At 36.0% G+C, this 16,841-nt stretch overlaps 1 protein-coding gene across 1 annotated transcript in view; it reads left to right on the forward strand.

Annotated features, from left to right (window-relative positions):
• The window catches only part of LOC123549347 (F-box only protein 31-like), a 34,797-nt gene extending 18,827 nt beyond the window's left edge, over positions 1 to 15,970 (forward strand). Inside the window, exons 4-9 of the mRNA XM_045337370.2 lie at positions 252 to 425; positions 1,319 to 1,390; positions 2,598 to 2,686; positions 7,830 to 7,995; positions 9,342 to 9,574; positions 13,115 to 15,970. Of these exons, the coding sequence (XP_045193305.2) occupies positions 252 to 425; positions 1,319 to 1,390; positions 2,598 to 2,686; positions 7,830 to 7,995; positions 9,342 to 9,574; positions 13,115 to 13,280 (900 nt within the window). The 3' untranslated portion in view covers positions 13,281 to 15,970. The remainder of the gene's footprint in view (positions 1 to 251; positions 426 to 1,318; positions 1,391 to 2,597; positions 2,687 to 7,829; positions 7,996 to 9,341; positions 9,575 to 13,114) is intronic.
• Positions 15,971 to 16,841: the final 871 nt, after the last annotated feature.

Below are 16,841 nucleotides of genomic sequence, written 5' to 3' on the forward strand. Positions count from 1 at the left end.
ATTAAATAACACAAATATACTGTGAAATCATTAATATTCGTGGTGGACTAATTTTCGTGGTTGAGTCAATCCACAAAATTTAATCCCAAGGAACAAGTAAAATTCCCATTCATTTTTTGTTCAGAAGTTGAAATCCACAAATTCTTATCCCCACGAAATTGCCGTTCTGACCAAAACCACGAAATTTCATGCCGACGAAATTAAATGATTTTACAGTATTTGAGACATAATTCTGCTTTCAATTATTCCAGTATACAGAAGAGGGTGATATTTTAGCAGAGGAATTCTACAGTCAGAAAGATGTTCATGAAAAATTGCTGCAAAAAGAGCTTTTCTGTGTTGCTCTTGATGAAGAAAAGAATGTTCAGAAGCAGTGGTTAGCAAATTGTTTGGTTCCTCAGCCATGTGAAATACATGTATATAAGGTTAGCAGAATTTATTTACTTCATTCATACAAGCTTGCTGTGTATAATCTGAGAAAATGAATGTGATTTTATTTGTGTTTATTGTTAAGAAAAACTACATGTGCTTTTAGTATCAGTCATACAGTGGCATTAATATAACTTTGTATTATACCAGACTTACGTAGCACTCGTAATGTGTTCAAAGGTGCTTTGTATACAGAGGCAGCCAACACAGGGGGCCAAATTCATCCTCTACTAGTACAGGCACAAAGTGATCTGACCAGAGGGATAGAAAGAGAGAAAGCCCCAAGAACAGAGAGAGAGAGAATACAGACCTGTCCTACTAATTTAGCGTATCTTTTTGTAAATAGACAGTCTGGTTCCTTAACATGCCTGGTTTGTAGCACTGATACACACAAAGCCGTCTTTTCTGAGAGTAACAAGTACTAGCCTCTTTGTTAGGTGGGAGACAAAAAAAGTTTGAATGCCTGGACCGGTACACCGGGATACAACACGGGACCTCTGTATGACAGTCAAGACCACCGGGCCACCTGTATGGAGTTTCAATATTTTCATTAAGTAATGAGCTACTTTTTCACATGAAATAGAGGAAGTGGTTGAGTAGATTATATATTTGGACAGATATTCTCTAACTCATCAACCAGGAAAATGCAGCTTTCAGTTTGAAAAGTCATTACTCAGCCTTTAGGTGCTACATGAACAAAAAGTGAAAATGTTTGTATAATACTTATAGAAGCTCGGTCAAAACGACGCTGTCAGGTTTACGTAAATGCTGATGCCATAATCACTACATGAACATAAAAGTGAGGTAAAAAAAAGGTCCATTTTTGTAATTCATTAACAGTTTTTAACATTATTAGTTAATTCTGTTTTGAATGGTTTATATATTTTAGGATACACGTGTTAAAGACAAGTTCAGTGTAGAGCAAAAAGAAAGAAAGAAGTCTGCAAGAGAAAAAGAACAGGTAGGCTTTAAAAAAGCTAACGTGAAATTTAAAAAATATTATTGACATTAAAGAACTGACCAAACGTTCCACTATATTTTCCTTTATTTTGAATATTTTTTTATTAACGGCCCTTTCTTTGACTCTAAAATATTACATCTATATAACAGAACATTAAGTACACAACTCCTCCTTAAGTTTCCAGCCAGTTAAACTGAACCTAGGTTTACATCATTGACATGAAGTGTAATGTGTCCTATGTTACGACTTTCAAGTCTGATTTTTTTTTCTGGAGTTTAGCACTTTTTCAGAACTTTGTGCACTCAACTCCTCCTACAGTTTGCATCCAAATGAAATAAGCTTTGTATACATGTACACCATCAACATGAAGTGGACATGCACATATTATAGGGGAATTTCATGTCTGATTATTTTTTCTAGACTTATAGCCAAGTTATGGGCTTTGTTATTCTTATAAGCTGTTATTCTTATAAGCATTTTCAGAGGTCATTTACTATACTTTGTTGACATCATTCTTGTTTTTGTTCCTATTTTCGGTATTGAAGTTTAAGATGAATCAACTAACGTAATAGAAAAACGAAAAATATTTTATTACAGTACATGTTGTATTTAGAGACCATCGAGGGGAGGGAAATAATTAGTCTCTTAACACATCATAATTTGAGCCGCGCCATGAGAAAACCAACATAGTGGCTTTGCCACCAGCATAGATCCAGACCAGCCTGCGGATTCGCGCAGTCTATTCAGGATCCATGCTGTTCACTTTTAAAGCCTACTGCAATTAGAGAAACCATTAGCAAAGAGTATGAATCCTGACCAGACTGCGTGGATGCGCAGACTGGTCTGGATCCATGCAGGTCGCAAACCCAGTATGTTGATTTTCTCATGGCGCGGTTCATTTGTTTCTTAGGGAGACAAAAAGTTACTGAAAAATTGGTCTCTTAATGCAAATGGTCTCTTAACCCTTACCATGTTGGACACGATTGATTCTGCCTTTGCGACCAGTGTATATAATGATCAGCCTGCACATCTGTGCAGTCTGATCAAGATCTGCACTGTTCACCATTTAGTTTTTGGTAAGCACCCCTTTTAACAGTTAATGTTACTGTCCCAATTAAAAGATGGACCAGTTCATTATAGAAATTTAGCAGGGTAAGGGTTGAAAGACTTGATCTCTAGAGTTAAATTGGCTGTATTTTCTGTACAGGAGAAGCTGATGTTTCTGGAGGACTGTGAATTACGAGGTACACATCGGGAACTTTGTATGTACAAATGGCAGTCATATAAACAAAATCAGTAAGTACTAACCGTAGAATTTTAGGCTGAGTGTCAAAGGTCACCCGCTTAACTCAGTAGGGAGAGCATTGGTCTACAGATCGCAGGGTCGTGAGTTCGATTCCTGGGCGGGGCGTATGTTCTCCGTGACGATTTGATGAAAGACATTGTGTCTGAAATCATTCGTCCTCCACCTCTGATTCATGTGTGGATATTGGCAGTTACTTGCGGAGAACAGGTTGTACTGGTACAGAATACAAGAACACTGGTTAGGTTAACTGCCCGCTGTTACATAACTGAAATACTGTTGAAAAGCGGCATTAAACCCAAAACAAAGACTTAAATCAGTTGCTTCTCACTGCTTAGGGTTCAAAACCTAGCTTGGAATGTAGAATTCTGTCATGCGAAGAAACCTTCTGGATTACAGATGGCGGCTCTACCCAGATGTCTGCAGGTGATGAAAAAATGGCCGCATCAAAAGCTGGAAAGTTGCATATAACTTAAAGTGGTGTTGGTGTCACATTTAACCCAACAAAAATGATGATTATTGCAGGACATGAAGAAGGGTTAACTCCCTTGAACTAAAATGATTAAATAATGACTGTAACTTACCGGTAAGCAGTGGTGAATTAAGATCAGAATCTTGCAGAATGAAGTGCTCGCTGTTTATTTTGGGGCTTAACCATTCTCATTTATTTCAAAATATAAAGATATTTTGTTTGTCCCAAAAACAGGTGCACAAAATGAGCCGTGCCATGAGAAAACCAACATAGTGGGTTTGCGACCAGCATGGATCCTGACCAGCCTGCGCATCTGTGCAGTCTGGTCAGGATCCATCATGCTGTTCACTGATGGTTTCTCTAATTGCAATAGGCTTAGAAAGCGACCGTATGAGTCCTGACCAGACTGCGCAGATGTGCAGGCTTGTCTGGATCCATGCTGGTCGCAAATGAACTATGTTGGTTTTCTCAAGGCACGGCTCAAATATCATTTAAGGTAGTGGACACATATTAGTAATGTTTAAAAAATTGCATTAACTTGATACAGTCTTAAAGTTAACATTGTTTCACACTGTGTTGTTTTTAGCTCACCTGTCACAAAGTGATAAGGTGAGCTTTTGTGATCGCGTGGTGTCCGTCGTGCGTCCGTAAACTTTTGCTTGTGACCACTCTAGAGGTCATATTTTTTGTGGGATCTTTATGAAAGTTGGTCAGAATGTTCATCTTGATGATATCTAGGTCAAGTTCGAAACTGGGTCACGTGCCCTCAAAAACTAGGTCAGTAGGTCTAAAAATAGAAAAACCTTGTGACCTCTCTAGAGGCCATATATTTCACAAGATCATCATGAAAATTGGTCAGAATGTTCACCTTGATGATATCTAGGTCAAGTTTGAAACTGGGTCACATGCCTTCAAAAACTAGGTCAGTAGGTCTAAAAATAGAAAAACCTTGTGACCTCTCTAGAGGCCATATATTTCACAAGATCTTCATGAAAATTGGTCAGAACGTTCACCTTGATGATATCTAGGTCAAGTTCGAAACTGTGTCACATGCCATCAAAAACTAGGTCAGAAGGTCAAATCAGGGTTTCAGAAATCTCATGTCCGGAGCCTGTATCAAAAGATACACGCCCGAGGCTTTAATTATCTTACCACCTACTGTCAATGTTTACAAAAACATGTGCACGAGTGATTTTAGACTGATCCAATAACATCAAAGTCGCTGACTGGTATTGTTTAAAACAATATGCAAACCAGTCATAAAATTACTTATCAAGCGATCAGAAAGAACAGATTTTTGATTTTGATGCAGTTTAGTGCTTACACTGATTGTTTATGCTTTTCAGTTTAAATACTTGCCTAACATGCAAAAAAATCGACCATGATTTAGCAAAATATCAGAAAGTATACAGAATTTTGGACAAACATAAATTCGGATAAGTGAATACACAGTGCCAAGAAACTGAGAGACGTTATATACATGGTTCTAGTCCGTTTATTAAACCAAACAGATGTTTAGAATCAGACAGAATCAGCTTTAAATAATTTTGAGATAAATTACATTTTATACAGCTCTAAGTTAGTATGTTCTAAGGAATTTGCAAATTTATAAAAATTGATTTGCATTCCTTTTTTTATTGCCATGTTGCAATAACTATCAGGAATACTCCTGATAATATTCCTCAGTTTAAAAACATGTAGTTTGTCTTTTAAAATGATAAGAAAAGGAGTAATGATAATTGCTATTTAAGAGAACAAAATTTATAACAATGTGCGTATGGCTAAAATTATGAAACCTCTAATAATTTAATCATACCATCCACTGTAGTATAGAAGCACATAGTAAATAAACCGAAATGGCCATTGCCATATAAACTTAAATGTTCGGGCTACCAGATTAAAATTTTGGTAGCCCAATGGGCTACCAATAAATTTGCAGATTTCTGAAACCCTGGTCAAATAATAGAAAAACCTTGTGACCTCTCTAAAGGCCATATTTTTCATGGGATCTGTATTAAAGTTGGTCTGAATGTTCATCTTGATGATATCTAGGTCAAGTTCGAAACAGGGTCATGTGCGGTCAAAAACTAGGTCAGTAGGTCTAAAAATAGAAAAACCTTGTGACCTCTCTAGAGGCCATACTTGTGAATGAATCTCCATAAGAATTGGTGAGAATGTTCATCTTGATGATATCTAGGTCAAGTTTGAAAGTGGGTCACATGCGTTCAAAAACTAGGTCAGTAGGTCTAAAAATAGAAAAACCTTGTGACCTCTCTAGAGGCCATATATTTCATGAGATCTTCATGAAAATTGGTCAGAATGTTCACCTTGATGATATCTAGGTCAAGTTCGAAAGTGGGTCATGTGCCTTCAAAAACTAGGTCAGTAGGTCAAATAATAGAAAAACCTTGTGACCTCTCTAAAGGCCATATTTTTCCTGGGATCTGTATGAAAGTTGGTCTGAGTATTCATCTTGATGATATCTAGGTCAAGTTCGAAAAAGGGTCTTGTGCGGTCAAAAACTAGGTCAGTAGGTCTAAAAATAGAAAAACCTTGTGACCTCTCTAGAGGCCATACTTGTGAATGAATCTCCATAAAAATTGGTGAGAATGTTCATCTTGATGATATCTAGGTCAAGTTTGAAAGTGGGTCACATGCCATCTAAAAGTAGGTCAGTAGGTCAAATAATGAAAAAACGTTGTGACCTCTCTAGAGGCCATATTTTTCATGGGATCTGTATGAAAGTTGGTCTGAATGTTTATCTTGATGATATATAGGTCAAGTTTGAAACTGGGTCAACTGCGATCAAAAACTAGGTCAGTAGGTCTTGAAATAGAAAAACCTTGTGACCTCTCTAGAGGCCATACCCTTGAATGGATCTTCATGAAAATTGGTCAGAATGTTCACCTTAATGATATCTAGGTCAGGTTTGAAACTGGGTCATGTGCCTTAAAAAACTAGGTCAGTAGGTCAAATAATAAAAAAACCTTGTGACCTCTCTAGAGGCCATACTTTTCATGGGATCTGTATAAAAGTTGGTCTGAATGTTAATCTTGATGATATCTAGGTCAAGTTTGAAACTGGGTCAACTTCTGTCAAAAACTAGGTCAGTAGGTCTAAAATTAGAAAAATCTTTTGACCTCTCTAGAGGCCATATTTTTCAATGGATCTTCATGAAAATTGATCTGAATGTTCACCTTGATGATATCTAGATCAGTTTCGAAACTGGGTCACGTGCGGTCAAAAACTAGGCCAGTAGGTATAAAAATAGAAAAACCTTGTGACCTCTCTAGAGGCCATATTTTTCATGAGATCTTTATGAAAATTAGTGAGAATGTTCACCTTGATGATATCTAGATAAAGTTCAAAACAGGGTCACGTACCTTCGAAAACTAGGTCAATAGGTCAAATAACAGAAAAACCTTGTGACCTCTCTAGAGACCATATTTTTCAATGGATCTTCATGAAAATTGGTCAGAATTTTTATCTTGATAATATCTAGGTCAAGTTCAAAACTGGGTCACATGAGCTCAAAAACTAGGTCACTGTGTCAAATAATAGAAAAAACGATGTCATACTCAAAACTGGGTCATGTGGGAAGAGGTGAGCAATTCAGGACCATCATGGTCCTCTTGTTTAAACAGTTTCGAAACTGATCAAGATATCATCAAAGTGAATATTCAGATCAATTTTCATGAAGATCCATTGAAAAATATGGCCTCTAGAGAGGTCAAAAGATTTTTCTAATTTTAGACCTACTGACCTAGTTTTTGACTGAAGTTGACCCAGTTTCAAACTTGACCTAGATATCATCAAGATTAACATTCAGACCAACTTTCATACAGATCCCATGAAAAGTATGGCCTCTAGAGAGGTCACAAGGTTTTTTTATTATTTGACCTACTGACCTAGTTTTTTAAGGCACATGACCCAGTTTCAAACTTGACCTAGATATCATCAAGGTGAACATTCTGATTAATTTTCATGAAGATCCATTCAAGGGTATGGCCTCTAGAGAGGTCACAAGGTTTTTCTATTTCAAGACCTACTGACCTAGTTTTTGATCGCAGTTGACCCAGTTTCAAACTTGACCTATATATCATCAAGATAAACAATCAGACCAACTTTCATACAGATCCATTCAAGGATATGGCCTCTAGAGAGGTCACAACGTTTTTTCATTATTTGACCTACTGACCTTCTTTTAGATGGCATGTGACCTACTTTCAAACTTGACCTAGATATCATCAAGATGAACTTGTTTTAAGTTCCTTTTTCCAAATTTTGGCTTACCCAGTATAGCAGAAAGAACAAAGACAGTCAAAGTGACATTGAATAAGAGCAAGAAGCCGCTTAGTATGCTAAGTTGCCCATTTTCTCATATAAAGGGAAACACCTGTGGCAGTCTTTTTGTCATTGGGAAAAACACAGTGTATTGTTGACAAATTAATAACATGAGCAAGAGTACAGGCTATAAAAGAAGCATTGGCTATCAGAAAACGGGAAAGGAAACCATTTAATTCAGTAGATACAGGTCAAGTTTGTTTCTGATGACTTCAGGGTCAAGGACATCTATAAATAGACGAATAGGCTGAGCAAAACTCATGTAAATACCAACATACCATGATAATGAAAATCACTTGTATAATGTATTTCTTTTATAGGTTTAAACAAAGTTTTGAAAGAATTGACCCATCCAGGTTTGAACCTGTTGCCAAGGTTCCTATCCAGCCTGGCCTGTTTAAAGGGATGTACGGTGGACATGGGACAGAGATTGTGCATTTATATTATACTTCCGATGGAAGTTCTGGACAAGCTCAGAAAATATCAGTAAGTGAAAGTCCTTGTTGCGCAACAGTGAGTATGGGTGATGATAATGATATAACAATATCAGTATTATATTTGACTGTACCCAATGTATGGTTTTAGACATTTAAGTTTGATTATAAAGAAAGCTTGAAGGTTGTTGAGTCTCTGTATGGTCTATTTGGTGGGAGAAAACAGTGATCTCATCTTATGTGGAGGTACAGCAATTGTTCCGTTATGGATTTGACTCTTTACCTACCATTTGAGAGAAGAGTTCTCTTTGTCTGCATACTTTAGGCATTGTTTGTTTGATTCAAGTTTAACCTTGAGCCTGCTGGCGGCAAGTGATTCTGCCTTTGCGACCAGTGCAGACCAAGATCAGCCTGTGCAGGCTGATCATGGTCTGCACTGTTCGCTATTCAGACAGAAAATTTTCAGTGAAAACCCCTTTGAATAATATATGGTATTGCCCAAATTGAATGATGGACCGGTCCATTTTTGAAATTTAGCAAGCTAAGGGTTAACATTATCTTGCATACAGTCTTTCAGTAATGTAAGGGCATTTAACCTACCCACTGAATATATCCGGTATTCTTGCACTCTATACCAATATCCACTTGATTGCTGCAAGTAACTGACAACTTTCATACAGGATTCAGAGGTCAGAGGTTTAACCCTTAGCCTGCTGGCAGCAAGTGATTCTGCCTTTGCGACCTGTGCAGACCAAGATCAGCCTGCACATTGCCATTCAGTCAGTATCTTTTTGGTAAGCACCACTTTTAACAGTTAATGGTACTGTCCAAATTGAAAGATGGACAAGTTCATTATAGAAATTTAGCAGGGAAAAAGGTTAATATGAATAACCTTGGAGGTACTAGTATTGCTTTCTCAGATTGGCCTCATAATTATGTGGATTGAACTTTTGATATCTGTGTTGTTGATTATGGTCATTCAGTTTTACATACATTTTTGCATTGATTGTTTAAACTTGCTTGGTGTCTCTCAAAACCTAAAAGTGTTACACAAATTGACAATGCAGTTGAACTAAACTTCCAGTGCATTGATAGTCACTTTCTATAATACTGTGAAATCATTAATATCCGTGGGGGTCTAATTTTCGTGGTTGAGTCAATCCAAGAAATTTAATCCCAATGAACAAGTAAAATTCCCATTCATTTTATGTTCAAAAGTTGAAAACCACGAATTCATATCCCCATGAAATTGCCGTTTTGACCAAAACCACGAAATTTCATGCCCACGAAATTTAATGATTTTACAGTACACTTCTCCTGCCAACATTTTTTTGAACAGTTGCTAGATATTGTATTACAGTTGGTATCAAAATGCATGTATTTTGTGGATTTTTACAGGGAGACCCTAACGTACCATCAGGAGAAATAAGTATACGATTTGATATAGACAAACATATGGTACTGAATAAGGATCAACAAGAGTTCAAATTATTGTCCGTGATTGAAGCTGATGATGAGGAAACAAATATTCCCTACAAACCAGAGAAAATGGATCGTCAACCTTTTGTAATTCCATCCGACATTATGATAGATAATAGGAATGCAGTTTGTCCAAAATACTGCATAGCAAGGTAAATTTCCATCTCTTTTTCTTTTGTTTGGTACAGAAAATATAGTAGTTATAATGTAGTGCTTTTTTTCAGCAATATTTCAGTTATATGAAACTATTGTCAGGAAATATATACAGCATGGTGAAGCAAAATAACACTAAATGCATAGTTTTCTGTCAGTTTGTCACAAAAAACAATTTTCACTGTTTTTACAAGTACAGGCAATACTCATTTTCCATCGTAAGGTGACAGATGGCTCTGATGCTGTAGATGACATCTACATTTGTGAAGTACATGTACATCTACCGTAAGAAAAAAGTACTTAAAAGATTGTCATCCCTAATACTTACTAGTAAGAAAGTAATTTCATATCTTCATAATATTTCACAAGAAATTCATTTCTTATGCTGAAATAAAGTCATTCCTTTCATTTTATTTCTTCCGTTTTTAGCTCATCTGATTTTTTGAAAAAAAATGATGAGTTATTGTCATCACTTGATCGGCGTCGGCTTTGCTTTGAAACTTGGAGTACTTGTTCACCATCATAAGCTGACCCTGTACAGCAAGAAACATAACTCTGTCCTGCTGTTTGCAAGATTTATGGCCCCTTTTGTACTTAGAAAATATCAGATTTCTTGGTTAAGTTTTATGTTTAGGTCAGCTTTTCTCCTAAACTATCAAAGCTATTGCTTTGAAACTTGCAACACTTGTTCACCATCATAAGCTGACTCTGTACATCAAGAAACATAACTCCATCCTGCTTTTTGCAAGAATTATGCCCCTTTTGCACTTAGAAAATCAGTTTTCTTGGTTAAGTTTTATGTTTAGGTCAGCTTTTCTCCTAAACTATCAAAGCTATTGCTTTTAAACTTGCAACACTTGTTCACCAACATAAGCTGACCCTGTACATCAAGAAACATAACTTCATCCTGCATTTTGCAAGATTTATGGCCCCTTTTGGACTTAGAAAATATCAGATTTCTTGGTTAAGTTTTATGTTTAGGTCAACCTTTTCTCTTAAACTATCAAAGCTATTGCTTTGAAACTTGCAACAGTTGTTCACCATCATAAGCTGACTATGTTCATCAAGAAACGTAACTCCATCCTGCTTTTTGCAAGAATTATGGCCCTTTTTGGACTTAGAAAATCATGGGTAGGACAATTTTTCTATTATACAAAAAAAAAAAAATCAGATGAGCGTCAGCACCCGCAAGGCGGTGCTCTTGTTTGTAGTATATGGTTTGCAAAAAAAAGTGTCTACCCACTGGTTGAAGGTGTTGATGAGGTAGCCGTCTCTCTGGTAACAGTTACCCTGGAGACAGATATTCCAATTGTCACCTAAAGCCAGTGTCAGCTTCCTTTAGCATTGGTTGGTGATAAACAGGGCTTCGGAAATTTGCCGGTTTGTCGGTTTTGGACCGATTTTTGACTTTTCAGACCGATTCGTGAAGTGAAAAAAAGAAAAAAATCGGTCCCGTAAAAATGGAGAAAAGTATAAATTTCGGTCTTATATCTCGATACACGATCACCTGCCAAGTAGGAAATTGTTGGTCGCACCTTCAGATAATCAATAAAAGTGTCAATCGGTCTGATTGTCACTTTGATAATCGGTCCGTAATTAGCGCGTGACGCAATCAATGCTCGCGCGGCACATCCTTTAATGTTTGCAGACAGCCGACTGCGGTGTATTAAACATTTTTGACTGGTTTCCTAACGTTTCTGACTGGATCCAAATCATTTCGACGGGGATCCACTTCTTTTATTTAGAATCCGACGGATGGTTTATTTCAAAAGGCTATGTTTGATCACGGTAACAAACAAATGGTCGCTGCATTTAATCAAAGAGCTATAATTGTACATTATAGGTCTTTGATTTAATGAGACATCACACGGAAAACCGATAAAAATAATTTTTATAATTACTTGATTTGAAAAAATTACATGATTCATTTGTTGGGGCTCCAGTTGAAACAAATGCAGAAAATCGTCTTTGCAACCCGACTGTACAAAAAAGAAAAAAATGGACGGGCAACCACGAATGATAAAGAAAACCGGAGTGGCACTGTTTATCAAATCGGTCTTTTAAAAAACGTTTCAAAATGAAATTTTGTTTACATCAGAAGAGAACATATAACTTTATAAAATGTAGTTGCTTATTGAAGTACAACGTAAGTGAAATGAAAAAGCCGTGGCCAACCCGCGTGACGTTTTGGTACTATACATGCGGGAAATTCCATCTCAGCGTTCAAATAACGTACACATTCGGTCCGCGGCAGAGTATTCTTTAAATACTGTGGCTGTTTAGCAGAGAATATGTGTCGTGTAACTCATTTTGACGCATTGTATTTTATAGAATTACGTCAGAGAATGAGGAAACATCACAAAGTATCTGCCGTGTATACGGTAATGAAGTCACGTGCGTTGGCTTTTAGACTAGTTACGCACACGGTGTCAATGCCTCGTATTATCTCGGAAAAACATCGAAATTTAAACAAAGTAACGATCACACATAACACTGAATAACTGTCTTCATTGTATGGTAACGCGCGGTGACTGGTAACTCAGTTTTAATGCATGACATGCTTATTTCTTTACCCTATCACGTTTTACAAAATATGTAATATTGGGAATGCGGTGGGTGGGGTAGCGCCGATGTCAGGATTTTCGTTTCGGACCGATTGAGTTATCAAAATTTCCGGAGCCCTGGTGATAAAAGTCCTGTTATTTTGTATATGATCATTTCATTTAAACAAGAGTATTACAATGATTGTATACTGTAAAATCATTTAATTTTGTGGCCATAAAAAATTTTTTTCAGCCAAAGTTGGTATTTCATGGGAATACAGTTTTATGGATTTCTAATTTGAAAGATAAAATAAAAGGGAATTTTATGGATTGACACAACCAAAAAGCCAGGAAAAATAGTACCCCCCCCCCCCCCCCCCCACACCTTCCCCCACCACCACACACACACACACACACCATGAATAATTGTGATTTAACAATGTACAGGACCACAAAAGTTATATCATTAACATAGAACCATATATGTGAGAATATATATTGAATATATAAAGTTTTTTGCAAGGACATCATTAAGTTATGTGTTCGTATAGAACTTCAACGTGATATAGAGGTTAGCTTATTTAAGAAATAACAAGTTCCCAAACGTGGTTTATCGTAGAATAACCCGAGTTTTGAATTCTTATGCGTAAGAATATATCACGAAGGCCGTAGACCTGAGTGATATATTGTTTCGCATAAGAACGAAAAAGTCGGGTTATTCTACCATAAATCACACTTTTGAACTTATTATTTCGATTCTAACACGACATACTAGTATCAACAGTGTTAGAAAAAATGGTAACTACATTTTACGGCCATGCTACACACCTGGATCGGCTGACGTCATTGCACGTGAGTGGTTTATTGCAGAATAATCCGAGATAGATTTTGTTCTACATGTATGTAGGTTATTTGCTGGTCGTGTTAGAATCATGAATTTATGTGGAAATGTAATACATTATAAAATCCCATAAATAAAAAAATCATATATTTTAGGTTTCATGGAAAGGGGACAGTATCACCTATGGGTTACAGAAATCCAACCTTGATCAATATTCATTTCATAGTGTTCAGTGAAAACCAGTTTGGTGTACTTTGGATGGATCTGCACTCATTCTCAATGTTTTCAAGGGTAGAAGAAAATTTTCCAGCTCTGAGATGATATCAACTGAATCCACTTATAAAACAAGGTTTGATCCAGTTGTGCAACTCTTCGGGAAAATATTTGGTGAACTTGGATGGAAAATAGAAGCTGGGTTCTTCGTTTAACAGCTAATTAAGTGTGATCAACATGGAAGTATGACCATATCATGCCTAAATTGGGTTCTTCATTAACAGCTAATTACAGAAAAAGTTATTCATTTTGAAGTGAGATAAATTTGGAAATGTGACCAAATGACATAAACTTACACATGGAAACAAATATTGGTGGATCAAGAACAGATATACAGAAAGTTTGCTTGATGGAGTTTATTTGAAAGCTCATTTGAGCCATGCCATGAGAAAACCAACATAGTGGGTTTGCGACCAGCATGGATCCAGACCAGCCTGCGCATCCACGCAGTCTGGTCAGGATCCATGTTGTTCGCTTTCAAAGACTATTGTTATTAGAGAAACCATTAGCGAATGGGCAGGCTGGTCTGGGTCCATGCTGGTTGCAAACCCACTATGTTGGTTTTCTCATGGCATGGCTCATTTATTTTTAAGATAGTTAAGCTTACCACTTCCCATTTTGAGATGTCGAAGGTACTGTTTTAATGTTAAAATATTATAGATGAGAGTTACTTATCTACTTTGTGGATCGCTTTTAATGTTAAATGCTAATTTTTAAATTGTTAAGCTACAATGGAACCTTATGCATAAAAATTTTGCTGTATTGACAAGTAAATGTAGATCTCATATCAGTGTATTTACATTCTTGTTATATAGGTATATTTAATTTTACTGAGTGTAAAGACCACATCATTTATAAGACTAAGCCATTGTTTAATATTTAATTTTAAATAAATCTCTTGCTAAGCATTGAGAAATATCTGCAATTATTTTACCTCACTAAAACTTGTTTTCTTTTCATAATATCAGCCATAATACTGAAAGTCAGGGATGTCAATTTTTTTTTTTAATGGGATTATCACAGGAATAAACGGTTCAGTTCTGTTCTGTTCCATGCTTAGATGTTCACTGAGAAGATTTATCATTGGCCTAATTAACCCTTTTAAAAATTATTCCATTTATTTTTTGCTAAAATGGATTTGTACCTCATTTAATCATGATTTTTGTTGAGCCCGCTTGTGGTAGCGAAGACATAGTTGTCCAAATGGCGGTTCGGTGTATGTGCGTCTGTCCAGAATTGTTTGTCCGGACCAAAACTTTGACATGCATGGAGCAATCTTGTTTATATTTGGCATGAATGTTAACCTCAGTGAGATGGAATGTCATGCGCAAACCACAGGTTCCTATCAAAGGTCAAGGTCACAGTTGGAGGTCAAAGGTAATTTCAGATCTTGCCGGCCCATAACTTTGACATGCATTGTTTATATCTGGCATGAATGTTTAACTCAGTGAGACAGACTCTGTCTCAAAGGTCAAGGTCACAGTGGGCGGGCTCAACATGTTGCCCATGGGCATCTAGTTAAACATATATTGTGACATCAAAATGACCTTTGGTTCATAGGTTATAGACATATTTAATTTAGTTTCTATATGCATCTACAGTAACTGTTGATCATGGCTTAATGGCCACCTGTATTAAACAGGCACTTGCTTAAGCAGCCAGTCAACAGACTTTCAAAAATTCACATTAGTCAAATATCTGTATAATCTTATAAGGAGAATTGTTTCGTGATTCCCTATTTAGATTTTCAGATGGTATCAGACAATTCTAGTAAATTGCATGAAAATGTTCCAGCAGGTAAAACTTAAAAAGTTGATTTATATCTAATGGAAAGGCAAATGCAATGAAAAACAGAGATGTCTGTTTACATGCAAGAAGACGGAAAATAATGAAAATTCAGTATATGGTTGTTAGAGACTACAGACTAAATTTTATACTATTTCTCCATTTTTACCAGACCAATTTGTTTTGTTTTTTCATTTCATAAATCGGTCTGAAAAGTTAAAAAACAATCCAAAAGTGACAAACCGGCAAATTTCCAAAGCCCTGGTTGTTACTGTTTACTTTTTGCAAGATCTATATATGTTATATTGACAGTTTATATCTGTCTTATCAGTTTTTAATATACAGGGAATCATATTAAACAACATAGGCTATCAGAAATAAACAAAAGAAAAAAAATATTGTTGAAATATATTTTCTAGGAATTAGGGGTTTTTTTTGGTAAAAAATCTGTCTAAATCAGAATATTTTATCTAAATAACACAGAAAAAGCAGAGATATCCATGATTTTTATGTTTTTCGTTCTCTTATGTATGATGTAAGCCACTTATACAGTAAAAATGTACAGAGTTGTCTAGGAAATCAATTCTGATAAAGAATATGCAATTTTAGTTATAGTTTTAGTATATTAAACGAGGAATTTTCTCTGAAAAATAAAAAGTTAAAGAAAAGAATTTCAAGTAAATTTTAGAATTTGTAACATTATTTGTATCAGTTATGTAAATTTAATTTGTTATGAAATTTATAATTCATTCATAGTTTGTTTCTGTTTTTGGTTCTCTTGTTTGAATACCAGTTTCTAATTTGCCATTGTTACTTGAAAGTCAGCATGGTGACATAACATAATGATTGCTGAAATTGATAGAGTATATATTGAAGTGGATGTGTGTAAGTTTTTTAAAAAATTCTGTATGTATAAAAATATTTCTAGGAAATGTCCTTAAAAATGCCCCCCCTCCAAAAAAGAAACTTTTAAATAATTTTCAGATGTTGTGTAATAAAACACTTCTTGAATGGCTTGCGTGTCAAAAGTCAAAATAATAAGTCCTTGGTGCCTTAGACGGAGGGCAATAGTTACACTGACAGCAAATGCTGAGAACCAACACCGACAGCATAAACTAACAGCTAACTCATCATAGTAATGTAAACTGTAATGGTTTAGTTGTATACGAGGGGTGTTAAAAAATGACATAGACTTTTGCTGTTGAATATTGTGTAATTAATATTTTGAAATATATCGTTGTAATTCGGAATCTTTCTGTAATTTGCTCATATATATTTTGTAACATTTTTGCTGATAGGCGAAGCGCGTTAAACGTTTTTAATACCATAGCTATGCATAACCGGCGCAGTTGCTTTTTTGAGCTGTCGTGATTTGAATCTGATCGATAATGGCCGCACTAATAGTACAGTACACTAAAGTCTTGTTTGCCCAAAAATATACCAAAGTGCAGCAACACGCCAGGGCAACATGCATCTAGAGTATGGCGTCATTCCGATGTGAGAGGCGGAAGAAAACAAAGTTTAAATTAAGTGAGTATTACTGTTTTAATGCAGGTAATGTCGTAATCAATTCGTATAGATAATAAGACAGTTGCTTATTTATAGAGAAATTTTGGCGAAAAGCAACTGAAATTCATAAACTAATGAAGCAGACGCCACAACAATGTTCAGTCATCTGTGTCTTTAATTTCAAGTGGTACAAACGATTCTCAAATGGCCCAGAATTGCTTGAAAACAGCAAAGATGGAGGGAGAAAACGGAAAAAACTTCGAATGGATGTTAACGCCAATGTATGATGCCGTAGATAAAGGCCAAGTACTTACA

This window comes from Mercenaria mercenaria, chromosome 6 (assembly GCF_021730395.1).
Source record: "Mercenaria mercenaria strain notata chromosome 6, MADL_Memer_1, whole genome shotgun sequence".
NCBI lineage: Eukaryota > Metazoa > Mollusca > Bivalvia > Venerida > Veneridae > Mercenaria > Mercenaria mercenaria.